The 27,925-nt window shown below is 37.3% G+C and overlaps 1 protein-coding gene across 1 annotated transcript; it reads left to right on the plus strand.

Moving 5' to 3' along the window:
• The first annotated feature begins 957 nt into the window (after positions 1-957).
• Positions 958-27,815, plus strand: ACO2 (aconitase 2). The gene is made up of 18 exons (XM_014052071.2): positions 958-1,109; positions 5,810-5,952; positions 7,392-7,650; positions 8,799-8,891; positions 11,295-11,453; positions 11,752-11,902; positions 12,512-12,616; positions 13,836-13,927; positions 14,176-14,281; positions 14,768-14,925; positions 15,031-15,104; positions 17,023-17,134; positions 18,726-18,848; positions 19,560-19,715; positions 23,656-23,847; positions 25,273-25,405; positions 25,899-26,020; positions 27,330-27,815. The coding sequence occupies exons 1-18, from the start codon at positions 1,074-1,076 to the stop codon at positions 27,465-27,467; spliced, it is 2,352 nt and encodes a 783-aa protein (XP_013907546.2). The 5' UTR covers positions 958-1,073; the 3' UTR covers positions 27,468-27,815.
• Positions 27,816-27,925: the final 110 nt, after the last annotated feature.

The raw sequence follows: 27,925 nt of genomic DNA on the forward strand, positions 1-27,925 counted from the left end.
CTTCCAGCTAGAATAATCAGATTGATCACATGCGACAAGCTCTACTATTATATTGTGGTTTCCAATCTCGTTACTTAATTTTATAACAAATATTGTTGCAGCATATAATTTTACTCATCACTCTGAATTTTAATAAAGGTTAATCTTAGTTAACTTATAATTTTTCCGTTTTTAGTTTTCTAGTAATTTTATAGCTTTTACTTTACCAACTTTTAATTCTATAGTGTCTGTTCTCTCATGTACCAAGTACTCCCTCTTTTCACGTTAATTGCAGTCAATGTAGTTTTACTTAATGCACTTAACAGATTGCATTGCAAATTGCAGGACTGTCATAATTAAATCAGGTTGCCTTTAAGAATACAATCCACTTACTAGGGAATAAGCTCCACTGAAGTCAGGAGAAGGTATAAATTAAAACTGTACCTTGCCGCAAGATTAACTGCCTTTGCTTTTCTAGTGGCATAAATACGTAATTTTAGAATCTAGATTTTCATTTATCCTGTTATCTCTTTCACATTACATAAGGTATTTAATTTCTCTTTAGTATCTGATAAGTCAGTATTGCTGTGTCTTTGGAGCAGATTTTCATTCTGATGATCCGCTGCAAATTTTGCTCCGGCAAAATTCACGTTCAAAGACTAACCTATCTAGTCCTTTCATGATAAAGCCCATACTTCACCCGCAATCGGAGCCTAATAGACTGAATTTAAAATAACGCTTGAATGTTTTTATTTTATATAGGCGGCGTTTGAAACAAACAAAAACCAAATGTTCAATGTAAAGCGGTAGTAGCCCTGTCCAACCAGGGAGATGAGTTTCTCTAAATTTTTCAGGTCTCTTTATATAATAATTGACAACTGCGGAATTTTTAAAAATTGTTTCCTGTTGATCTTTCAACCCACCGGAACTACATGTATTATAACTTCCAGGGCCAAGGAGACTGTGTCTCTTGAGTTCTTGGGAAGGAAAACGTGATGATGGCCTTTTAAAAAGCCCCGCCTATCAGCGCGTTTTTATAAAACGTCGGTGCGTGACGGTATTGCCAGGCGACTTCATCTTTGTCAGTGAACAAAATGGCGCCGTATTATGTCCTAGTCAGTCGGTTACAGGTGAGCAAAGTGGCGATAGGCCGGGTGGTTAATATATCCGAGGTAAAAAGCGAGCGCCTCCCATCTAGCTGATGGCGACGATGGCAGCCGAAGGGGGTCCGGCTGTTCTGTTCGTGGGTTCTTAGCATTCTCCTTCCTCTGTAGGTCAGCATGTTCCTCCTGCTTGCAGCTCTCTGGAGCGCTTGGAGTAATATTTGCTCCCTAGCAAAGCGGCAAATCGACTTCTCTCCTCGGCATGTGCATTAATAGCTTTTGCTCTCTTTTTTGTACTGCTTGTCTGCCTGGTAGTTCTCTGCCCTTGCAGCCAAGGTGAGGGCAAGGTGACTGACATTCTGCCCTGCATTTCGAGGCAACATAGGTCATTGTGAGAGTGCTAAGTATTCCTAACGTCATTATGCTGAATATTGCTATGATGTCATGTATTATAGTCCTGAAATAATTAGGCCAGCTAGATTCAATTCCTACCCTATTCAAATGATTCTGTTCTGAACCTTCTAATGAATTGCAGTACTTGCAATAAAAGTGCAGGTGTTAGTGTGGCATATTGCTGTGTTTTGTCTTTTGTGCAAGAAAATCCCCAATTTTAAGGCATTTTAGAGCAGGGGGTCATTAGTATGTCTTGATATGCATAAAGTCACAGCCTTTTCAAACATACTTAGGAACTCTACAAGCATAATTTTTCTACTAAGGAGATGCAATACGAGAAATCTTTAGCAGGTATTTCTCAAACAGTTCTCAAGCAGCAATTTGGATCCCATTTTGCTTATGCAAACTTGATACTTACCATTCAGCTCTTTTATGTGCTTATTTTTATATTGCTTTTATTTTTAACTCAAGGCAGTGAACATACCTAATGCTTTTTCCTCTTTTTCCCCCTCCACAACAACAGCCCTGTGAGATGGGTTGGGCTGAGAAAGAGTGACAGGCCCAGTGTCACCCAGTTGGCTTTCATGCCTAAGGCTGGAATAGAACTCATGGTTTCCTATTTTCTATCCTTATACCTTAACCACTGGACCAAACCAACTATATAATATATAGAGTATATATAGAATTTGGAACACATTTGTACAAAATAAATTATTAATTTAATTGTTAATTTTAATCTAATTTTTAAATTTTTATTGCTAATATTAATTGGGTTTGTTTTTGGATACTTTATTTAATTTCCTTTTTAACTTTGGTAACATGTTTTTTTATGTTGTACGCCACCCTGAGTCCTTTGGGAGAAGAGCGGCATATAAATCCAATAAACAAACAAACAAACAAATGAAATTCTTTCAATTTTTTCATAATCTCACACTAAGGCATGTTGTTTAGTCAACTTGGAAAACCATGGCTTCAGAGTATTTATTATGTAAATATATCATCCTGTACTTTTATATTGGAATAAGTACCTCTTTTATGGGAATAAATTCTTCTGAATTATCTCTGAATTTGGCAGAACTTGCTACTATTGGATAAACAGATGATTAAAATATTAATGGCTTTTTATATTAGACTTGAATTAAATTCTTCTCCTTGACTTTTTGTTTTTATCTCCTAAGCATAAAAAGAGATTTATCAAGTTGTATACAGTTACCAAAAAACCCTGAAAAGAGCTTCTATCCTATATTAATTAGTGTTACTATCACTTATAAAAATGATATGATAATGCTTCCTTTCTTCCTCCTCCCTTGTGGGTGTCTTTATTTATTAGTTATTTATATCATGCCCTTAAATTTTTTACAAATACCTCAAGATTGTGAACATACCCAACATACCTGCCTCCTATTTTCTCCACAACAATCCTGTGAGATGGGTTAGGCTGAGAGAGAGTGATTGGCCCAAAGTCATCCAACTGCCTTTCATGGCTAAAGTGGGACCTGAAGTCAGTTTCCCGCTTTGTAGCCTGTTGACTTCACCACTACACCAAACTGGCACTCTATATTTCCATTATTCTTCTGTGTTGGGCTGTTTTTGTGTATTAAAGGTTTTCCCTCCTCATTTTAAATATTCTAACAATTTTGAGCCATCTAAAATTATGTGCAGCATATTCATTTAACAAATTGTTATTGTATGGTTCATCACACAATTAGCCAGATGTTTAGACTGGATTTTGCATTTTTATCTACTGTACCGATCGAGCTTCCCAAGGACCTGAGATAGGCAGATATCATCATCTAAATTATTACTATTAAACAGTATATTGTGCATCATTAAAAATAGAAACCTGGTGATTTAAATATTAATATTGCTTTCTAAGTATGCCATATTCGTTATAGTAAATAGAAACTATTTCTATAAATAGAAATATAAACTATTTCTATAAATAGAAATATAAACTATTTCTATAAATAGAAATATAAACTATTTCTATAAGAAAGTAATCTTTGCAATTTGTATTAAAATAAGTACAGGGTCATTTTAGTTGGTTTCAGATATCCATCTCTGCATATAACCAGAATTATTACTGTTTTTTCTTTACTCTGAATTTGGTTTTCACTTTCTTTAGTGATTCTGGTACACAGGTGGTCAGATAAATATGCTTAATAAATACAGTGTTCCCCCCAAAATAAGACAGGGTCTTATTTTCTTTTGACCCACAAAATATGGCTTGTGCTTTATTACCAGGGGAGGGCTTATTGTTTTGGGGTTGCCAGGCAGCTGCTCTCTTGCGAACGGGCTCCCAAAGAGCCGGGCACAGTCTCAGGGGCAAACGGCTGTGTTGCGCTGTCACAGCAGCGGAACACAGCAGCCATGAAGGGACCACACTCACGAGCAGCCACCCGGCAAACCCCTTTCCAGCCGGACACAGCACCATTCACTGACCTAGAGGTATCGCCAAGCTGCGTGAATGCCTGTTTGCCACCGCCCGGCTCCCACGGCTTGACGCCTTCAAAATGCCATTGAATGGTGCTCTGCACAGCTGAAGAGGGGGGGTTGCGCAAGCGGCTGTTCTGCTCCCGCACCTCCCAGCCTCACGATGCCCTGGCCCAGCTCTCCCTGCAGAACCAGAGCACCTCCACTGCCACTTGCCCACCACCATCTCAGCCTGGCTTTTTTCGGCGGTGTTCAAACAGAGTCTTCTGGCAGTGGCCACTCTGGGCATGTTAGTATGCTCTGGGAGTACGCTCTGCTGGCAGCTGACCCACAACCATAGAGCGTATGCCCAGAGCAGCCACTGCTGGAAGACTCGGTTTGGAAGCCGCCTAAAAAGCCATGCTGGGATGGCAGCGGGCGGCAGCAGCAGAGGTGCTCTGGTTCTGCAGGGAGAGCTGGGCCATGGCATCGTGAAGCTGGGAGGCAGAACAGCTGCTCACGCAACCCCCCTCTCCAGCCATGAAGAGCGCCATTCACTGGCATTTTGAAGGCGCCAAACCACGGGAGCCTGGCAGCGGCAAACAACCACTCACGCGGCTTGGTGATACCTCTAGGTCAGTGAATGACGCTGTGTCCAGCTGGAAAGGGGGTTTGCTGGGTGGCTGCTCGTGAGCGTGGTCGCTTCATGGCTGCTGTGTTGCACTGCTGTGCTTAATTGTGGGGGAGGACTTATATTTTCGCCCACCAGAAATATGTGGCATGGTCTTATAATCAGGACATGTCATATTTTCGGGAAAACATGGTATAAAATGGAAATTCGTTTTGTTAATCTAAAATACTAACTTTCATGGATTGGGAGTGAAACACTGGTTCAGTCATACCTGAGGCGGAATTAAAACTCATGGTCTCCTGGTTTTAGCCTTGTCCCTTCACGACTCAATCAAACTAGCTCTAATTTCTCTCAAGTTCTCTCATTTAATTGTAATCATGGTTCATTGCTTCAGAGCAGTAGTGGAAACCTAGTCCAGTACATGGATTAGATCCAATTTTCCAATGTTTCTGGTGGGAAATAGATCAAGAGTGACATCAAATAACATGTCAAGTCTGATTCGGGAGACCATTCTCTTAGTTATAACTCTCATATTTTAACACAGGCCCAATCTTTAAATGATTGGGTTAGAATTTTATTTCAAATGAGATGAGATCATAACATGACATTATGACATTATTTTGTTGGATATTGAATGGAAAAATGAACCACCTTGGCAAAGTGCTACAAGTATAAAAAAGTAACGTATTGTATTTTTCAGAGTATAAGACGCACCTTTCCCCCCATAAGAGTGTGAAAATGTTGGTGAATCTTATATACCAAATACAGCCATTTTTGGCCTCCCAAAGCCTGGCCCTCGCATCCCAATTTTGTGAAAAACAGGCCATTTTTCACAAAAACAGGGGTGTTTTTGTCCTCCCCGCCCCCTAGGAGCACTCTGCAGGCTTCAGCAGGGCTGGGGGAAGGCAGAAATGCCCCTGCTTTTGCAAAAAATGTGAAAAACAGGCCATTTTTTTTTTCAAAAACTGAGGCGTTTTTGCCTTCCCCCAGCTCTCCTGAAGTCTGCAGAGTGCTCCTGGGGGCCAGGGAGGACAAAAACTTTTTTTTCTTACTTACCTCTTCGAAATCTTGGTACATCTTATACACCGGTATATCTTATAGTCTGAAAAATACGCTAAATAAATACATTGTTCAAAAATGGTACTTCTAGCTTTCTGTCTCCTGCAGAGACCTTTTTAATTCCTAAAAACTTAAAAGTCCTGATGAAGTTTATTTATATATTTATACACAGAAGGTATAAATGTAATTGTCAATGATATTAGCTAACTGCTTTCTTATCTGTTCTGTTCAGCAACTGTTAAGTAAAGGAGTTCGAAGGTACCATGTATCTACCTTCTTATGTCAACGGTCCAAAGTGGCCATGAGCCAGTTTGAGCCTAATGAATATATACAGTATGAACAGCTTGAAAAAAATATCAACATTGTTCGGAAAAGGTAAGAATGAAGACACTATAGCTGTTATTACACAGAAGTATGTAGTTTTCTGAAGGCTTCATTGTGTAATATATCTGCTTGACTTTAATTCGAAAGGACCAAAATATGCCAGTTTTTTTCATAGAGGATTCAGGGAAGTTGGTTAGTTTCCTTATCACCCTATTAGGTAATTAGATGAAACGTGCTGTTAAAGGTTATCATGCATATAGGATAAATCTTGTAGCATTGGAATGAAGTTCCTTGCTAAGATGTTAGAGTATTTTCAGAATGCTTAGTAAATAAAATTAAATTTGAGGGAAAGTTAGAAGAAAATGGTTAATGCAATTTAGAGTAATCAGTTGTAAAGTGCATTGATTACCTATCTATCGAACAGGCCTAGGAAGTGATAAGCGATCAGGAAAAGGATTCTGGAGTTGTGAATAGCTCAGTGAAAATAGTAGATCATTCAGTGTTTGTTGTGAAAAGGGCAAGTACTATTGTTGGATGTTAGAGAGACAATCTAAAATAACTGTCATTATGATAATGTCACCATACAGTTTTATGATGGACAGTTGTTAGAAAATAATATACTATTATTCTTCTTGTAGCCCAAGAGAGTATTATAAAATGGAACGTAAATAGGTGCAGGAAAAGTCTGAAACAGTATTTTGTTTTGGAATGTTTGCTTAGAAAAATGCAACCCAAAGTAAATAAGATACAAATGTTTATAGTTAGGCAGGATATGAAAATGGTGGTTAAAGCCCAGGTCATTTAGTGAAGTTGAACAATGGAAGATTCAGAAGAAGCAGAATTCTACAATTTGGTGGTAGTATTTTCAGGAAAATATATGTACTAAATGCATCCATCTGGCTGACAATATTAACTGGGGCTTATCTTGGTAGGGCTTATATTACGAGCATCCTGAGAAATCATGCCAGGGCTTGTTTTCTGGTTGGATCTTATTTTCTAGGAAACACGGTACCTAAATAAATATTACAAGTTTAAATAATAGCTGAAACCTTGTGAAATAGAATTGGCCAGTCTATGGCACTCTCTCATGAGATTTGGGCAAAAATGCATACTGCATAATATCTCAAGAGAAGAATCAATGAAACCAGTTAGTCTGATTTTGGGTACAGGTTTTCCAAAACATTGCTATTTCTTTATCTATTGCTTTCTCACTAGTATAAACCATAGACAGATGTTGAGTTTCCAATTTAAAGTATGAATTTAAGCAATGGTAACATTAATAACAGCTGAAATAAAGAAATGGGCACAGAAATGCCATTAGATTGTACAGTATGAGGCCTTTGTCTCCAGTGGTGATCATTTAACCAGTTATTGCTGCACAGTTACAGGAAGAATTTTTAAGACTCTCATTAAAATTCTTACGTTTAAAATATGCGATATGAATAACATGTTTGTTGAAATATATGCTCCTTGCCTTTTCTTTCCAACAGGCTGGACCATCCCCTTACATTGTCAGAGAAGATTGTATATGGCCATTTAGATGATCCTGTCAATCAAGATATTGGGAGAGGCAAGACATATCTACGTCTGCGACCAGATCGTGTAGCTATGCAGGATGCCACCGCCCAGATGGCCATGCTGCAGTTCATCAGTAGTGGGTTGCCTAAGGTGGCAGTGCCCTCAACTATCCACTGTGATCACCTTATTGAAGCTCAGCTAGGCGGCGAAAAAGATCTTCGAAGAGCAAAGGTTAAAATAATTTAGCCTATGGTGAAATAATTGGTTTAAATTTACCGTGAAATGTAGCCCATCTTACTTTTGACTCCTGCACTATAAGATAATAATTACTTTACATGAATTGTTCTTGAGAACTGGCCTGAAAGATAAACTTGTAGCCTGTCCTGTCTCAGACTTTGTGTTCGAGAATTATCTTGCAGAAGGCCAAAGAGAGAACAAATTGATCCTATAAAATCCTAACTGTGTTCTCTAGTCAATTGCTGTTCAAGAATTGTCTATTTGGCATGCTTTTGATAGTTAATTTACATTTTTTAATTATATACCTCTATGGACTTTGCTTTCTGAATTCTAATGCTAGTCAGTTGAACTTCTTTGAAAGTTTTGAAACTCTTTCCTCTTTTTGTCTGTTCCAAGGCAATAGAATAAAAATTTCAGCTGCACTTTAAGGTAGCACATAATATTTGGCACATAATAACTTAGGATGAATGAGCAATGACATTGCATCTAATCATACCATGTGAACGTAATCTGTTCTGGTTAAGTCCCTTGAGTTGTTGTAAATATCATTTTAAAAGCTTCAGCAAGTCCCTTGTAGAGGAAAATCCTTTCATTGCTAAATTCTGTCTCAATAGATGTCCAAGATTTAACATACAGATTACTGCTTTATTTTGCTTCTTCCCTAAGAACGCACATCCTCCTTTCTATTGTATTTAATAAGAAGATATTTTGATGAGTAAACATCAGTTCATTACAGGAGGAGAAAACTTTATTCTAATAATCTATGATGGCTTATTAATGGCTAGTACCTAGATAGGGAATCCGCATTATGGATTAGGCTGGAAAGTTGAAAAAGACATCCTGAAAGAAAGCAGCGGCAAACCACTTTTGTTGTCAACAAAACCACAAAATCAGTAGAGCTTTGTCTTTGATCAGGCATTCTGAGAATTTGAAAACCCCTGATGAATCTACAATGCTTGCCAGTGCAGCATTTTGGTATCACTTTGTTGTCTTATGTAAATAGTTCTGAAGAGAAACTCTTAAAATAATAATAAAAGTGCATGCAATTGAAACTGTAACTTGGATTTTCTTAAATAGTTAAGCCAGTGCTGCTCAAATGAATATATTTAACGAACATAGTTTAATTTTGTACACATAAATAGGATATCAATCAAGAAGTATACAACTTCCTAGCCACAGCAGGTGCCAAATATGGAGTGGGTTTCTGGAAACCAGGATCAGGAATTATTCACCAGGTAAACATTTTCTTTGTTAAGGGAAAACTAGGCAAGGTTAGAGACAAAGGAAGTTAATTTGTATTAAATTGGATACTCATTATTCTGAATATTGATTGACAGTAACTTCAGCCCCAACTTCAGAAAATTCCCTAGCTGCTGTTTAAAGAAATCAAAAAGTCAGGAAAGTACTGTATTTTTCGGAGTATAAGACGTACCAGAGTATAAAACACACCAAGGTTTTAAAGAGGCAAATTTTTTAAAAAAAGTTTTTGTAGTCTGCAAACCTCCCAAAAACGGACCCGTTTCCCCCCCCCCCAAAAAAAGGGCATGGATAGCCAGAGTGCTCCTGGGGGTGGGGCAAAAACGAGCAAAAAAGGGCCAGTTTTTTGTCAAAAAGGCTTGGATAGTCTTTAGGAAGCTTATAGAGTGCTCCTGGGGGCTGGGGGGGGTACAAAATTGAGCAAAAAATGGCTCATGTTTTGCTCATTTCTGCTCTCCCCAGCCCCCAGGAGCTCTCTGAAAGCCTCCTACCAGCTATGCATGGCCATTTTGGTGAAGGGGCGGGGTTTCAGGAGGCAAAAAATGCTGTATTCAGTATATAAGATGCACCCAGATTTTCAGCCTCTTTTTTGAGGAAAAAAAGTGCACCTTATACTTTGAAAAATACGATAACTAATTAATTACGTAGAATTTCATTATAATTCTATGAATGGCACCAATCTCTTAAAATATAGTGCTGTTTTTTAATCTTTCAAATCAAATTCCCTAATCAGGGAATTTGTCTAAGTTCATTATGTATTTTTTTTCTAATGAGATGAATGATTGAAAGCCAATATTTTGAAGGACTGTAGATTTTTCTTATCCACAAATTAAAATGATATTTTTATAAGTCAGGGCTTGTTATATTAAATTTTTGTTGGATAGGGTTAGGCCATTTGTGGGCTTGATTCCTACCCCTTCTGGCTCTTTAGGAGAACAGTGACACATTGTTTCTGGGAAGTGATTTAGTATCCATTAAGGAGATCATTTAGTATCCATTAAGGAGATCATCCATTAAGGAGATCATGGTAGTTACATCTACATTGATTAAGTATTGCTCTGTCTCTAATCTTCCTTTTGGAAAAAACAATATATTTGGAGTTCAGCTGTAGCACACTCTAGAATCAGATTATCTGGATCTTTCCAGTGCGGCCAAGACATGGGCCTGAGATAGTATTAGTCTCTCTGATATATTATCTCTGTTGTGACCTGGATTGGAGGTGGATAAGCACCTCTTGGTCCTATTGGACCTTTCAGCAGCCTTCAGTATCCTCAACATGGTACCCTTCTGGACTACGAGAAAGGTTGTTGCTCTGAGGAGCCATGTTGCAGTAGTTTTGCTCCTTCCACAATAGATAAGTTATTTGATTGTGGGGATGAGAGTTCTGCCAGGCAGCCTCTCCTTTACAAATATTAATTCCCTTTTCCCTGACTTCTGTATAAAGTCACTGGGAGAAGTCATCAAATGATTTGGAGTTTGGTATCATCAATATGCTGATGGTGCTCAACTGTACATCACCACCTTGGGTGTATATTTAAGTAATGCTATCTATGTGCTGATCCAGTGTCTCTGAATGTTGTGAGACACTGAATGGGGTAGAACAGGCTGGGGCTGAATGTTAGCAAGATGAAGTTACTGTTCATTCACTGTGGGTTACTAGTGTCTCTAGTGGTATCTCTTGATTACTTGGCGTTACTCTGTAGGAACAGGTTTGTGATGTGCAAATGTCAGGTAAATAAAGTTTCCCTGGATTTTACTTCTAAATTAGTTATTTTTTACCCCTACTATTTTTTTGAGGATTACTATAACTAAAGAGAGCCGAGGTGGCGCAGTGGTTAAATGCAGCACTGCAGACTACTTCAGCTGACTGCAGTTCTGCAGTTCGGCTGTTCAAATCTCACCGGCTCAAGGTTGACTCAGCCTTCCATCCTTCCGAGGTGGGTAAAATGAGGACCCGGATTGTTGTTGGGGGCAATATGCTGACTCTGTAAACCGCTTAGAGAGGGCTGAAAGCCCTATGAAGCGGTATATAAGTCTAACTGCTATTGCTATAAACAATTTAAGATTGCAAGGAATTAGGAAAAGTAGAGTCTTTCCAATGACTGGATGTCGTCCAGATGTATGACCTTTAATTCCCAAAGTTTCATCAGGCTAGCTGGGGAATTTGGAAGTCCCCATATCTCTCGGAAGCCCAAGTTGGAAAGGGATGGTGCAATCTTATTACTTGTTAAGTTTATTCTATGATTAACTTGGTTTTAATTTTTAAAAAATATTATAACAAACTCTGCAATTTTGGTCCCACTTTTGTACTAGAAGTTTAAAACATTTTAAAGTGTTGGTTTGTTCATCTTTGCTTAAAAACATTGTACTGTTTGTCTCAGATTATTCTGGAGAACTACGCCTATCCTGGTGTTATGCTTATTGGCACCGATTCCCATACTCCCAATGGCGGTGGATTGGGTGGAATCTGTATTGGAGTTGGTGGTGCTGATGCAGTTGATGTCATGGCAGGAATCCCCTGGGAGCTTAAATGTCCAAAGGTAAATTAAAGAAGAATAAAAATGTTTCTTCATTCAGCAAATGAAAAGTATTTTTTAAAAGTGGAGATGCTACATTGCTAAATATGCTGCTATGATGGGGCAATTCTGAAGTTTTCCTATTCTTACTGACCACTGTGCTAAACATATGAGGCCCTTAATAGTAATTGATTTTTTTAAATCTCAAGAGTATCTTATTTCTGTATTTCCAATTACTCTAAAATATTGCATAAAAGATTTGAGGAACTGAATTTTTACTTACATGCAAGTGATGTAATCTCTTTTCATTGGTGGTTTTCAGGTGATTGGAGTAAAATTAACTGGTAAGCTATCAGGCTGGACTTCTCCAAAAGATGTGATCCTTAAAGTGGCTGGTATACTTACTGTGAAAGGTGGTACAGGAGCTATCATAGAATATCATGGGCCAGGTGTCGATTCCATCTCTTGTACAGGTAAGGAACAACTATTTCAGATTAATGAAAATGAATGTTTGATCATTGATGATGGACTATTACGGGTGTTACAGTGTGATATTTCACTGGATAAAATACATATGTTTTGTAATTATGAATACTTGACAGCTATTAAGCCATTTGGAACAGCAGTGTTATGAGAAATGCTGCTGTATGCTGGCCCTTTATTATACCTGTTAGAAAATACTTATAAAGCTGAGTTGCATCAAACTTGAATGACCAAGAAGAGTTCAGAACTGTCATTGAACTATTGACTTGAGAGAATCTTAATACATTTGGAGAATATCAATGGTATTTTGGTTTCATTTGTTAGCAATTGGAGGTATTCTGTCCAGGAAAATAAATGTTTTATAATACTTAAATATAAATTTAGTCCTGAGGGACCAGTCATGACTAGGAAGAGAAATTACTGTAAAGAATCAGAGATGGAATTCAACTATTTTGGCCTTAAGAGTTACTGCTTTTAACTAAAATACATAAAATGCTATTTACCGCCTATCTTTTTATAAAACAGGTTTTGTGAGTAATTTATGAATGGTATTTACCCTGGGTTCCAATTTCACTTGTCTGAATGTCTTTCAACCCCAGGAATGGCAACTATCTGTAATATGGGAGCAGAGATTGGTGCAACTACTTCAATCTTCCCTTACAATCACCGTATGAAGACATATTTATCCAAGACTGGGCGTGCTGGTAAGATCTTTGATGAGTGGTCAGATTTTACCGAAGGCTGTTATTTGTTTTCACTATTCTCCCTCCTACGAAACAGAGATAAAGTTAAAGTTAAAACAAAGATAAAAGTTTAACAATTGCTTCATAGAGATGATGGTGATGAAAAATGAATATTCAACAGTTCGGATAGTGGTATAATAATGCCTACACACATGTAGTCCTCATTTAGCAAGTATTGCTGGAACCTGCAACTCAGTTGTTAAGCAAAATGGTTGCTAAATGAAATAGGGACTATGCTTATGAGCTTAATTCAGCTTTTCTTTGCTTTACAGACATGCAAATGTCATAAATGTGAGGATTGTCGCAAAGTTACTGTTTCATTACCATTGTAACTGCAATTGGGCATTTATACAAGGCAGTTGTTAAACAAGAAGTACTTGTATTTTTTGTATAAATGCAGAAAGTCTGAAAAATATTTGAAGAGATTGGAAAGTGCGAAGATAATTTAATTTTCAGGTTTGCATTTATTATGTGATTATCCTTTATATCAATTTATTTAATTTGGTCAAGATTTGGATTACCCCTACAGGTTGTCCTCAACTTTTAACTAGGCATTTAACAACCATCTGAAGTTAGAATAACCTTGGAAAGAGTGCTTTATGGCCAGTGGTGGGCTTCAATTTATTTTACTACCAGTTCGCACGTGCACTCGTGCAATGCTTCAGAAGTGTCTGGGCGGCTGGGCAGAGCCTCCCGACACAGCCACTATTAGTTCGCCTGATCCGGGGTGAACCGGCAGAAACCCACCTCTGTTTATGGCCCATAAAGCACTTCTGGCCCTCATAAAATGTTGCCTCCCCACCAGTCCCATGTCTGCATTTTGGGTGTTTGCCAAAAAAAAAAATACCTCCCAGTCAGAATTGATTTGGACTTCTGATCCTGTGATTTGCTGAATGAGTGCCACAAAAATGGTCAAAATAATTGTATCTAATTATGTTGGTGCCTCAAATTTTGACTGTCACAACTTATGATTGAAATTCTGGTCACAGTTGCAGTTGTAAGTCAAGAACTAACCTATATTAGTGTACTTGGTATTAGCTTGCATGTTTTGGTACAAACATACTTTGGATGCGGCAGAGTCCTGTTCAGTAATTTTAGAAAAATTAATTGTTCTTTCTTCACAAAGGATCATAATAAGTTTTTCTCTTTCTAATCTATCCTCTTCTTTTTCTATTTTCAGAAATTGCTAATGTGGCAGATGAATTCCAAGAGCATTTGAAACCTGATCCTGGCTGTTCTTATGATCAGCTAATTGAAATTAATCTCAGCGAGGTAAATCATTCTTGTAGCTTCTGAAGAAAGCTAGAGAAATAACAGAAGTTTAGAAGGGGAGCTGGACTCTGCTATGTCTGTTCATTTTTTCCTTATCTTTGTTGCTGAGAAGCCTGTGTAAGAATATTTTTAAACTATGCCATATCCTGATTCAATTCATGCATTGATGTATTACAAAAACCAATTGTATTCTTATAGTGGTCTTTAGAATATTCTCAAATATTTGCTTACATTTTTCTTTCCTAAAGTTGAAACCCCTTATCAATGGGCCTTTTACTCCAGATCTGGCGCACACAATAGAAGAGATTGGCTCTGTGGCAGAAAAAAAGGGATGGCCATTGGATATTCGAGTTGGTGAGTAGGATTTTATGTGGCTGACTCTTTTCTTTTTAAGGTAGCTTTCCTCACCGCCTTAACAATCCATTAACATTTCTTTTCCATTTAAACATTTTTTACATAATGTATTTTGCCATGCCAATATCTGGAAAAAATAATATTGACTTATTGTAATATATAATACTTTTACCTGTTTTGCATTGTTTATTATAGTTAATGGTCCTGTTGTGATTATATATTCAAAATGATTTAATAAAGTTATTTAACTAAACTGTTTGGAAAATGAAAGTATTCACTATAAGTCTCCATTTTATTCTTAAGTAGTAGTTTGTGCCATTTAATTCCAATTGATATGACAGAATGCTGGCGGTTTTCCCCTAATCTCACTCTAAAATGCTAGAGCCATGCAAAAACTATGGATTCAGTGGAAGAAAAAGTATTTTCAGTAGGGTAAAGTTTAAAAGAATCTGATAGTGATATTTCTTCTCTGTTCTGTCTGCATAGGTCTGATTGGCAGCTGCACTAATTCAAGCTATGAGGATATGGGGCGCTCTGCAGCAGTGGCAAAACAAGCACTAAATCACGGTATTAAGTGCAAGTCTCAGTTCACTATTACACCCGGTTCAGAGCAGATACGGGCCACAATTGAAAGAGATGGATATGTAAGTATTCTTTTTCCTCTTTGGAGTTGGAGTATGCTTTTAAAAAAATCAGGTTGAAGACCAGAACCTCGGCTGCTGTCTAATTCTGTTTTCTGTCTCCTTCAGTCAAAAATCTTGCGTGATGTTGGTGGAGTGGTTCTTGCTAATGCATGTGGGCCCTGCATAGGCCAGTGGGACAGGTAAGATGTTACATATATGGAGAAACTACGTTGATTTTCCCCAAAGAAGTATTTTATTTTTTATTAGACAAACTAAAGAAAATACATAAACAGAACTAAAAAAGGAATAAATAAAATTGAATAAACAAGAAACTTATAAAAATGTCAAGTATTCTTTGTTTCACAACTGACTTGTTAAGTGATTATTTACAATTATAACTATAATAAATAATAATAAACAGTAGTAAAAAATAATTTTCCAATCAATGTACACACTTACAACCAAATGCCTTTGCCTGGTTGCAACACACACTGGAGTGAGAGTAATACTGGTGTTACTGCCCCATAGAACTTTATCTAAATGAAGCAGCAGCAACCAAAGATCCTTGTTTAGTGATTGTTTTGTCAGAACCAATGACAGTTGCTAAATGAGGACAATTGTGGTTGCTAAACTATAAATTTTCAGTATGTCATTAGTTAATTAAGAATAACTTTAAAAGTTGCTATTAAACTCTGAGGCAAACATCCTAGTGTAAATAATCAAATAAGGTTACAGCCTATATTAAATTCAGTCCTATGTTGTTAAAACATATTCTAATTTGGAATGTCTTGTAAAACGAAAGTACTTTCAGAATAGAGAAATCCAATTTTGGATGTGATACAAATCCATATATGAAGTTATGTAGGTAGGCCTTGATTTCCAACTATAATGGAGTCTATGGAGCCATTACAATCGTAAGTCCTAAAGTGAATCACACACATGACTAGCCCAATTTCAAGACTTTTTTATGCTGGTTGTTAAGCAAATCACTGTGTTCCTTAAGTGGATTTGTGGTCATTAAACAAGCCCATTCATTAAAGAGGCATTTCCCCCCCAAAACACAAGTAAATGCTCTTGGGTTTTTTTTGGCACAAATGTCATGATTGCAGTCATGTGATCCCAGAGTGCTGCAGATGGCTGTAAATGCTTGCTGGTTATCCAAGATGCATTACCATAGGGGGTGGGGGTGGCCAAAGGAGCTTTGGAACTGGGTCATAAGTAACTTCGGTGCAGGGGGTTTGTAGCAACTTTCAACAATTGCTAAGCAACCAAACGTAAGTTACAGTAGTTGAGGAATGATTTTTACTTTGAACTATGGAGCAGTGCTATTACTCTTGATATTGGCTTTGCTTGTCAGAAGTTGGTTGGGAAGGTTACAAATGGTGATCACATAATCCCGGGACAATACAGCTGTCATAAATGTATGCTGGTTGCCCAAATTTTGATCACATGACTATGGGGATGCTGCAGTGATCTTAAGTGTGAAAACTGATCAGAAGGCACTTTTTCAGTGCTGTTGTAACTTCAGTCACTAAATGAATGGTTGTAAGTTGAGAATTACCTGTATTTCAAATTACCTGGTATTTGTGTGTACATCCTGAATAGCCTCCTCCTCAAAGTAGTTTACAATTAACTCATTTCTTTTTAAATTATGGCTGCTACTAATAATTTGATTCTGTGAGCACTTTTGATAGATATAACCTATACATATATGTTGCACTTTCCACTTGATGAATATTTTCATCTCAGTTTCATGATACCATAATTATCAGCAAAAGTTTAGATTGATAACAAAATTATGTATTTTCTAATATAAGCTATTGTGAAAAGATGTGAGTTGATGAGATTGTAACATCCCTTTGATTTTGAGTATGAGGACTTCCTATGGGTTTTGTGTGGGTTTTGTTAATTTACATCATTCTATAGACAATGTTTTATTTGAGTAGATTATTTTTTGTTCCAATTACTCAGCTTTTATATACAATAGGATTTTTTCTATGAATTTTTAGGAGCATTAGATTGAAGTAACATACATTTTAGGACATTAACAATGACTTGCTCATACCCTTATGGCAGGATAAACCTTTTAATCATTGGGCAAACTTTCTTCCTTTGCAGAAAAGATACTAAAAAAGGTGAAAAGAATACAATTGTTACATCCTATAACAGAAATTTTACTGGTCGTAATGATGCCAACCCTGAGACACATGCATTTGTAACTTCTCCGGAGGTATAGTATATGACAGGTCTATAAGAGTAAACACAAATTGCTTAGCATAGTTTCACACATCACAATAAGATAAAACCATACAAACCCATTGTGTGTACAGCTAGTCATTGACTTACGACAGCAGTTGGGACCAGAATTTCTGTTGCTAAGCACAACTGCATCATTTTGTGATGGCAATCCCTGAGTCTCAGTTGCTGTAGTTAACTGAATTCCATGGACGTTAGGCAAGACAATTTCTTGCTTCCCACAACCAAAATCAGTGGGGAAGTCGACAGGAAGTTACAAGTCCCATGCCCACAGAAGCATAGCAAGGGGAAGATGCAAGGGAGGGTTGGGGAAGATTCATAAGAAATGCTGGGAGAGACAGAATCTTCATGCAACACGCACGGGTTGGGGAAGGGTACTCAAAGGTGTGAGGGAGTGCATAAGAGCCACTGTGTAGAAAGGAAGGCTGCATGAGGGGGTGCACATGAGGTGCTGTGTGGGTCAGCAGGGTGTATGGAGATGGGGGGCTGCTAAGGTTGGGAAGAGTGCATGATGCTATTCATGGCAGGAAAGATGTGAAGGGATGCTGAAAAACACGGAGCTGGAAAGGGATCAAGGGTGTGCACGAGAAATGTGCAAGTTGGGAAGGGTACAAGTCGGTGCATGTAATAATATGTGGCAATGGAAGAGATGGAAGATAAGCTGTTTAGGAAAAGGTCATATAAAAGTACGTAGCCTGCAGCTGCAAGATGGCAGGATATAAAGGCTCAGAAGGGGTTCCCCCCATTAAGTTCTCAGGCTATAAAAGAAATAGTGGTACAGTACTTTGAGTCTTGCAAAGATTCTGAGAATATAGCCTTTCAGTAAAGCAGAAGTAGCTCATCTGGTTATATTTCCTGTCTGGCTTGCTTGGGAGGACTGACAATGTGTGAGAATTGTCCAGTGGGATGGGAAAGATCTGTGAAAAGTGCTGCATGAGTCAGGGATGATGTGCAAATGTCTGGTGTGACATTGCATTCATGTCACATCATTGGGTTGGGGAGGATGGATGAGATGCCATGCATGTCAGGGAAGCTGTGCCAGGAAGGATGAGGGTATGTAAATGGCTGGTGCTAGTGCAGAAGGGCTGATGAAGATGCACAAGCAGAAGGGAGACTTACACTAGAGACTTTCAATTTTTCCTGCTGGGGAAGCCAATTCTTAGGCACACAGATCAAGATCATATGACTGTGAGCCCCTTGGAAATCTGAAATTCTGATGACTGGTCATAACCATCATTTGTTCAGCACCGAACCAGCACTGAATGAACTACTGGGGACTACCTGTATTAGAGAAAGAATGTATTTCAATTGCCTCTTTTTCTCAGAGGCCTTTACTTAATTAAGATTATTTATTCAACTCTGGACCTATATTCCAATTTTTGCTCATCCAATACTTGAACTTCATGCTACAAGTAGCTTTCCCCAATCAGGTATTTCTCTCCATACAATGTCAGGGTTTTAGTTGGAATAGTGGATGATGGTTACAAAAATGCTTATTACTTGCAAATAAAAAGAGAAATGAAGCAACCTTTTTTTTTTTACTCATAATGGATTGCCTTTTCCAGATAGTAACAGCCCTGGCACTTGGTGGCACTTTGAAGTTTAATCCGGAGGTTGACTTACTGACAGGAGCAGATGGAAAGAAGTTTAAGCTTGAGCCACCTGATGCTGATGAATTGCCAAAATTGGTACTTATTTTTTCTTAATCTTCAGAAATTCCCTGGGAAGCATGTCTTCTTTGTCATGGTGATTCCCTAATGAACAGCCTCCTTCCAGTGATTTGGATGGCTATGACCCTGTTGGCTTTTGGAAAAGCTATAAACCTGGTTTTTCTCCCTGGCACTGAGATGAGGACTTTAATGGAGCTGTGTATATATGGGTGGTGTACACATACGTATGTGTGTATGGTGTATTGGTAAGGAACTATTTTTAAGAGCCTCAGCTTGATTCTTTTTAATGTATTTTGATTGTTTATTATTATTTTTAAATTTTCTGGCTACCCTACAGAATTCCATTGACTAGAGGTATGGCAATAGAATTTTGTTTATTTCGTAGGTAGGCTAACTATGTAGCACTTACTTAAGTACAGCTGTATAAAACACAAAATACTCCATAGATACCTTACAGGTTGTAATCCCCATGAACAATGATATGACATTGAAGTGAGATGGGTGAAGAGTAATAATTCAAGCTTTCAATAAAGGGAGGGAGAAAGGAAAATTATTTGAGTGAAACAGTACTTGAGGATGCTAGAGCAAAATGATTCAAGTGATAAAAGTCTTTACTTGGCTTATTGATATACACAAGATACATTGTGTATCCAACATTTAATGTTTGCCTTTCCTTTCTAAATAATATTCCTTTCCACATTACAGTCACTTTTCCTTATTTTCTATTAGGAATTTGATCCAGGCCAGGATACCTATCAGTATCCTCCAAAGGATGGTAGTAGCCAACATGTGGATGTGAGCGTCACTAGCCAGCGTTTGCAACTGCTTGAGCCCTTTGAGAAGTGGGATGGCAAGGACCTGGAAGATATGCTGATCCTCATAAAGGTAAGAATCGGAGGCAAACAGATAAATGTGAAGAGTTTTGTTTTGTGCAATTATTTGATAATATCTAAACTTTCTGTTTCACATAGGCTCTTATAAAACATTTCTAATGCAAGGAACAAAAATAACTAAAGTGTATTGGTCAAATTATGTAGTGACATTATACAACTACATTGCTCTCCTTCCCAATTTTGAATCATAGTTGCTCTGTATTTCTTTCAAATTGTTGCTTCTATGTCATAATACATCCACACATGTCATAGTACATAACACAACACTTGATGATATCCATGGCTATCCACAATTTGTTGTGGACTACATACAATCAATGAAGCAAAAATGTTTTTAAAGTTTCTTACCTTTTCCATTATGTACAGAATGTTTGCAATGTGATCTTTCTCTTCCGAATCTACCTTGTACATCTGGCGCTTCTTGTTCCAATCTGAATTGTAAAATCTTCAACATTATCTTACTGGTATCTGAGATAAGTATAGTTGTTTCATAGTTAGAACATGGCTTAGCACTGCTCTTTTCTGGAATTGATATATAAATTTATCCTTTCCAGTGCCTTGGGCGATACTACGTTTTCCATCTTTACTTGCAAATTGCAAGTAGCACTTTGATTACAGTATGTTGCAAAATTTTAAGCCATTCAGCTGGATGTTCATTAACTACTGAAGTTCTATGCATAGTGATATTTTTAGAGCCATTTATCTTCAATTTCCACTGCTTTGACTAATCGAATAAGTCTTTGTATCATCAATTTGGGGAGCCATAATGGCACAGTGGTTAGAATGCAGTACTGCAGGTTTACTCATTGTTCACTCCAGAAGTTTGATTCTGCTCAAGGTTGACTCAGCCAGCCATCCTTCTGAGGTCAGTAAAATGAGGACCCAGGTTGTTGGGGAAAATATGCTGACCATGTAAACTGCTTAGAGAGGGCTGTGAAGCCTATAAGTCTAAGTACTATGGCTATTTTTTTTATATTTACTATTTACTTTCTTGTTTTCCATATATTTGTGCCATCTTTGTTTTTCATTTGAGCTTTTGTGTTTCCTAATCACTAACCATTGTATAAAAGGTTCTGCAATTTTTAAAAATCATTTGCCTTTTCCATTTGATTTTTATCCTCAGTTTCAATGCATTGCTTATTGAAATTCTTGCTGTTTTCTGGAATTCAATTGGACAATTTTTCTTCTATTTCTACCACCTTTTGCTTTCTGTCTTTCCTCAGCATTGAAAATATGTCCTGTTTGCAATATGTTAGCAGGCAGCAACTTCACTTTCTTGTACTACAGGATATTTTTGTTTGCTTCATCTTTATTGATACCACAATTTCAGTCTAGTGTTCTTCAGGCATTCTTATTCTTATCAAATCTAACCATTTAAATCTGTTTTATCTTCACCCTAGAATCATATTAAATACTGAATTTTTCAGAATATAAGATGCACCAGAGTAGAAGACACACCCAGGTTTTGAAGAGGCACTTTTAAAAAAAAAAGTAGGTAGGTAGATAGAGGGGTAGAGAGGGAGAGAAAGAGAGAGAAATACAGTAGGTAGGGAGAGAGAGAGTGTGTGTCGATAGGTAGGTGGTAGAGGGATAGAGAGAGAGAAATAGAAAGATATAGAGAAATACAGTAGATAGGTAGGGGAGAGAGAGAGTAGGTAAGTAGGTATATAGGTAGATAAGAGAGGGGAGAGAGAGAGAAATACAGTAGGTGGGGGGAGAGAGAGAGAGAGAGAGGGTAGGTAGGTGTTTCCAGGTGCATTTATCCATGTGCTGGAGAAGGAAATAGCTGACAACCTGTAGCACCTAAAACTTTCTTTCTGCTGGGACAGCATTTGATCAATGTAATTCTCATCAACCACAACTAAACAGCTTTCTGAAAAGGGGGGGGGGTTGGCCTCTGCAAACCTCCTCAAAATGGCCCGTTTTTCGCAAAAACGGGCCACTTTGTTTAAAAAAAAGGCATGAATAGCCTTGGGGAGGCTTGCAGAGTGCTCCTGGGAGTGGGGTGGGGGCAAAAATGAGCAAAAAACAGCCCATTTTCATGAAAACGATCTATTTTTTTGTCAAAATTGCATGCATAGCCTTATGCAGGCTTATAAAGTGCTGCTGGGGGCTATGGGGGGGGGGCAAAAAACGGTCCATTTTTTGCTCATTTCTGCCCTCCCCAGCCCCCAGGAGCTGTAAGCCTCTATAATAGCAGTAGACTTATATACCGCTTCATAGGCCTTTCAGGCCTCTCTAAGCGGTTTACAGAGAGTCAGCATATTGCCCCCAACAATCTGGGTCCTCATTTTACCCACCTCGGAAGGATGGAAGGCTGAGTCAACCCTGAGCCGGTGAGATTTGAACCGCTGACCTGCTGATCTAGCAGTAGTCTGCAGTGCTGCATTTAACCACTGCGCCACCTTGGCTCTTGCAAGGCTAGAGCTATATAAGGCTATGCACGGCCATTTTGGTGAAGGAGCGGGGCTTCAGGAGGCAAAAAATGCTAGATTTTCAACCTCTTTTTAGAGGAAAAAAGGTGCGTCTCATACTCTGAAAAATACGGTATTACTTGGGTCTTATCTCATTGGTATGACTGTTTGTTTTCATTAATTTAAGTTGTAATTTTGCAAATGGAAGTTTATAGCCTAAGACACAGCAACATATCTTCTTTTTTGCTGATTGAATACAGTAGTACTTGCAGATTATATATTTGTTTTTATCCCACATTTATTATTTTTATAAAAAATTCAAGTCAGCAAACATACCTAATATTCCTTTCTCTTCCTGTTTTCCACACAACTACTACTCTGTGAAATGGGTTAGGCTAAGAGAGACAGACTGGCCCAAAATCACCTACCCGGCTTTCATGCCTAAAGTGGGATTCGAACTCAGAATCTCATGAGTTCTAGCCTGGTGCCTTACATAGTCAATTTGATGTAGGTGTTTTTCATCCAGTGATATCTATATGTAAAGTTGTATTGTAGGTTATTGAAAGAAAGCAAATGTCTAGTTGTCTTGAAAGAAATCTATTAGTAAGTTTCTTGCTTCAGTTTGTATACAAAGATCACATTTTCCCATTATTCCTAATGCTGTTTCATTTCCAACGTTAGTATTCCAATATACCTGTAATGAGTGTCCATTATGGTGTTGCATCAAAAAAGCATTGCAAGTTACCATAGAATCATCCGGCTTTTATTTCCTCTGCATATGTGGTCAGAATATAGATTTGATCCACTATAATGCTGGCTGGCTTGCCTTGGATGTAAACTGATAGTATTTTGTCATTTTGTGGGGATTGTATCTGAGCACATTTCTTTTCTGGTTTTTTCCTTTATCCATTGTAGAAGATTGGGTGTTCTTCTAATGTGAATTAATCCGTTCTCATCTGCTTCAGTTTACTGAGTTCCTGAATATCAATGTTGAATTTTGAGTTTCTGCTCTGACATCATGTTTGTCTGTTCTAAGTTCTGTGTACCAGTGGGTTTTTTATTTATATACAGTATATTTACAGCAAAGAACTTTCTTTTGTCTCTGGCACATCAGAAACTACACATTCTTTTGGCTTTCATAATTGCTACTCGTACTTGCCCTCTTGTCTTCCTCAGTAGCTTGTTGGATACTATCTGATCTTGTGGGCTCATCTTCCATATCACATTTACATTGTCTTGGTTGTGAATATCCATTTGGTTTTCTTGGCAGAATATTGGAGAGGGTTGCATTTCCTTCTCCAGTGTATCATATTTAGTTTGATCCCTTGTCTATAACCTGCCTGTCATGGATGAATGGATGACCCTTCTGAAAATGTATACTCCCAATGGTATAGCTGCTTCATGCTACAAGGTAATGATCCATAGGGTAAAATAAATGTTGGGGTCCTAAAAATTGCTTGATGCTGTCAAAATGTTCTTTTTATGCAGACTGAATGTCTGTAATTATCTTGCATTCAGGTAAAAGGAAAATGTACAACTGACCACATTTCAGCAGCAGGCCCCTGGCTCAAATTCCGTGGGCACCTGGACAACATTTCAAACAATCTATTGATTGGAGCTATAAATATTGAAAATGACAAGGCCAACTCAGTTAGAAATGCATTAACGCAGGAGTTTGGACCTGTTCCTGACACAGCCCGTTACTACAAGGTAAGGCTATGAAATGTAATTGTATTTTAGGCACGGTGTATATGTGTAGCAGCAGAAAGAGACTGTTTTTCATTACAGCCATTCAGATGCTATGGGAGCCAGAGGCCATATGCTCAGAACAGAAGTCCAGAACTGTGAATGTTCTGGGTATATCTGAGACTTTGACAGTCATTAGAATGTCTCTGTTTTTTAGATGGCTCTTGGAAACACTGGGAAAGGGCTATGTCAGAAAACCTAAAATAACTGTCACTTAAAATAGAGAATATTAAATTGGGTCTAACTCACTATGAGAACTTTTCTGCCCCTTCTCTTAGCTGTGAACACTTTGTTATTATGTTTATGTTTTTCTTAGTTACACTTGTGCTCACTTCAGTAGAGTAACTGAAACATTTAAATGCATTCAGACTTGAGAATGAAAATTACCTTGTAAAATATAGAAAATATTAATAGTTAATATAATTAATAGAGTTAAATAAATCAGGATGAGGATTGTTATAGTATCAGATATTTAAGGTATTGGAAATCAAGTTAAGAATAGATTAAATAATGAATATGATTTTAAATTTCAATTGTTGGCACAAAATATTTGTACCTAGATGAAATACTGTTTAATGGGAAATGGATTGTTTATATTAAAATAAAATTAAAAAATTAAAAATTAAAAAGGGAATGAAAATGTCTTTCCTTGGTGTTTACATTAAATAAATCATTGCCAATACTTATTTATTCTTAGGATGTTAGGAAACTGAAAATAAAATGTGACACAAGAGCCTGTTAAGGTATTCTACAGCAGGCCAGATGTGTTAGGGGATAGGGTAAAACCCTCTATGCTGTTATTTGGAAAGGTCCTGCACCCCAGAGGATTGGAAGTCGAGGATGTGTCTTAGTACCAGGCCTTTGCAACCTAAGAACCTGAGAGCTTGGTCTGAAAAATGGAAGAGATAGAGGAAGCTGTATATCTCTGAACATCTGGTCAGAATTTTGCAAGAGGACCATGGTATTGCTGAAATACCAGCCAGAGGTTTCCCAATCCTGGTATTCAGATGGCATTTTTTATAACTTCACAGACCATTGTGGGTAATTCTATCTTGATGGCTTTGTGAGAGGAAAAACAGGCAGTACCTTAAAAGAAATATATACCAGTATGATATGCTTTCTCTGAGGGAACACAAGATTTTTTTGGAAGACAACTTATGGTTTTGGGGAAATTTACCAGTTACTAGTCTCCCTCCAACATTATGCAACTGATGTACAGTATGCTTTTCCAATTTTCATTGCTCTCAAGTAAGTTTTCACATGCAACCATTTATTGTTGTTCTTGCCATTTTTTTCAAAGAACAATAGAGTAACAGACTTAGCTTTTGCTTTGCTTCCTGGCATAATTTATGTATTTATGCTATTGAATAAATATTTTGTTTGTTTCAGAAAAGTAATGTTGAATGGGTTGTTGTTGGAGATGAAAATTACGGAGAAGGTTCAAGTCGGGAACATGCAGCTCTGGAGCCGCGACATTTAGGAGGAAGGGCCATTATTGTCAAAAGCTTTGCCAGGATTCATGGTAAAACCGCCACTTCCTGCAAAACTACTGCTGCTAGAAGGCTACTAGATGTTTAATATATTTTTCTCACCAGAATAACAGAACTCATATTTAGTTTGAGTTTCTTGTATATCTTCAGGGAATTGGTGAGATGGAGAAAAAGCAATATTAATAAAATCTAATAAATCTCAAGACAAAGTAAGAATGAGGTCATATTCTTATTAATTGTAGTATAAATGTAAAACAACTTAAATATGGTAAAAAAATTGCTTAGGAGTAAATACTGTTACAATTGATAAGTATTCCTATCAGCTTTACAAAATTAGATGCATATGCAAGGCTGAAGGAATATAGAAATGGTGATAAGCAATCAGTTTTATAAATATTTGAAGGTACTTGTGATGATGAGATGCAAGGCATATTACAAAATGCACAAATAGCATTGAGGTTTTGCTCTTTGCAATAGTCTACTGGAATGCACATTCTAATACATGAAATTTAAATATTTTAACAGAAACCAATTTGAAGAAGCAAGGACTCTTGCCACTAACATTTGCTGATCCAGCTGATTATGACAAGATCCACCCTGTGGACAAGCTAAGCATTGTGGGTCTAAAAGATTTTGCCCCCGGAAAGGTAAATGGTCCCAGCTCTCGGCCCTACTACTCCTCCATTGCATTTTCTTGCACCTTCTTTATCATGAACTACTGTATTTCAGGGTTCAGATATATGCAACAATATATTTCAAAATACATTAATACTTTTTGCTGAACTTTACATATTAAAAATCCAATGTATCAAATTAAACTGAATACTTTATTTGGCCAAGTGTAATTAGACAAACAAGGAATTTGTCTCTGGTGCAGAAGCTCTCAGTGTACATGCAAAGCAACAGAATAATGATAATCATCATAATACCAATAAGAGGGGAGAGTATAGAAGAGAATAAGAATAAATAATACTATAATCATACTGTGAATAAACTTGAATTCAAATCTACAGGAAATTAGAAGAGTGTACAAAATATTTGGAAGATAAAATTTTATTGTTGAAAGTATAAAACTGGTGTTTTGAGTTCAAGACAAGCTATTCCATGCATTTTGGAAGTACCTCAGGTTGGAAAAGGTGTCAATACTGTTTTGGGCTTTAAACACCTCAGAAGCAGTTTCATATTCAAAGTGGAACATTTTGAAATTTTGCGAAATTGCATGTTTGAAACAAAGCAAAGTGTTTTGTATATCCCTAGTATATTTAGAAATAGACAAAATGTATAGGTTGCTTTTCATATACGGTGGCTAGCATTTTTTCACTCTTGTAGCTGTATTTTTTCCTCTTTCTTTCTACAAAATAGTTTGTTATACATGAATGTAAAGAATACATATTGTATTTGGGGAACAATGTAATTTCCCCCCCCCCCCAAATCCAGTTTTGAGAGTGGAAACTGAATACTTGCCAATGCTTCATGTGCTGAAGAAGCTACACCCACTTGGAGGTGGTACTTCTCTTAAGGTTCTTCAGCCTTGATGCAGGAGCATTCCAGACCACTGTTGAGATTTGAAGCATTGCAGGGATGTTAAAATGGGGAAGAGCAGCATTTCTTGGCTGGTGTGTCTTAACATTAACGGGTTAAAGTAAAATATTGAATTTAAGAGGCCTACATAAGGGAAATGCAGTGTTCTGTCAAGTCTAGTACAGTACCTGGGTCCTTGTATATTTTGGATTCAATATTTGGTAAGATTTGCTAAACGATCAAATGAGGGAATAAATCATGGCATTTTAAATTCAGAAACTAAATGTTCTCACATTTTTGTGGTAAATGTTTTAGAGGATAGCAGATGTCTAAAAACCATCACAGTTAATGATGACTTAACAAAATGCATTACTTATGATAGGAAGTCCAAATATATATATATATATATATATATTTCTCCAATTTCTCCAACAGCCCCTGAAATGCATCATTAAACATCCTAATGGGAGCCAAGAAACAATAATACTGAACCACACCTTCAATGAGACTCAGATTGAGTGGTTTAAAGCTGGTAGTGCACTCAACAGAATGAAAGAGCTAAAGCAGCACTGAATCTACGCACATAATGTATCCAGTGGACTTGATGAGTAATGTCCATTAAAGTGCAATTCCACAACAATTCTTGAGAATAAATGTATGTGATCAAATGTAACTTTAGCTTCCTATTCATTTCAACTCACTTGCATACACCAATAAAAGTATTCTCTTTCTTTCTTTTTCCCATTAAACAGTTCTATCTTTCATAACTACCTGTTTTCATGCATTTTGGTTGTCTAATATTGCTTCATATTTATTTTTCAATTATTTTCTTGCCCAGTAATTTCAGTGATGACAAAAGAATGAAAAATTAGAAGATTATTTCTCTTGTGGAAAATAAAATTGTAACTGACATACCTGGTTGTTGAGTGTTCCTAGTAGCATTTTGTTCAAGTTTGTGAGGAATGGAGCATGAGTGTGCTAAAATTGAGAGTGGGTTGTTTGAAAACTTGGCAAGTACTATAAAATAATAT

Source organism: Thamnophis sirtalis, unplaced genomic scaffold (assembly GCF_051295495.1).
Source record: "Thamnophis sirtalis isolate CommonGarterSnake01/CBP01778 unplaced genomic scaffold, rThaSir2_p1.2 scaffold_9, whole genome shotgun sequence".
Classification (NCBI taxonomy): Eukaryota; Metazoa; Chordata; class Lepidosauria; order Squamata; family Natricidae; genus Thamnophis; species Thamnophis sirtalis.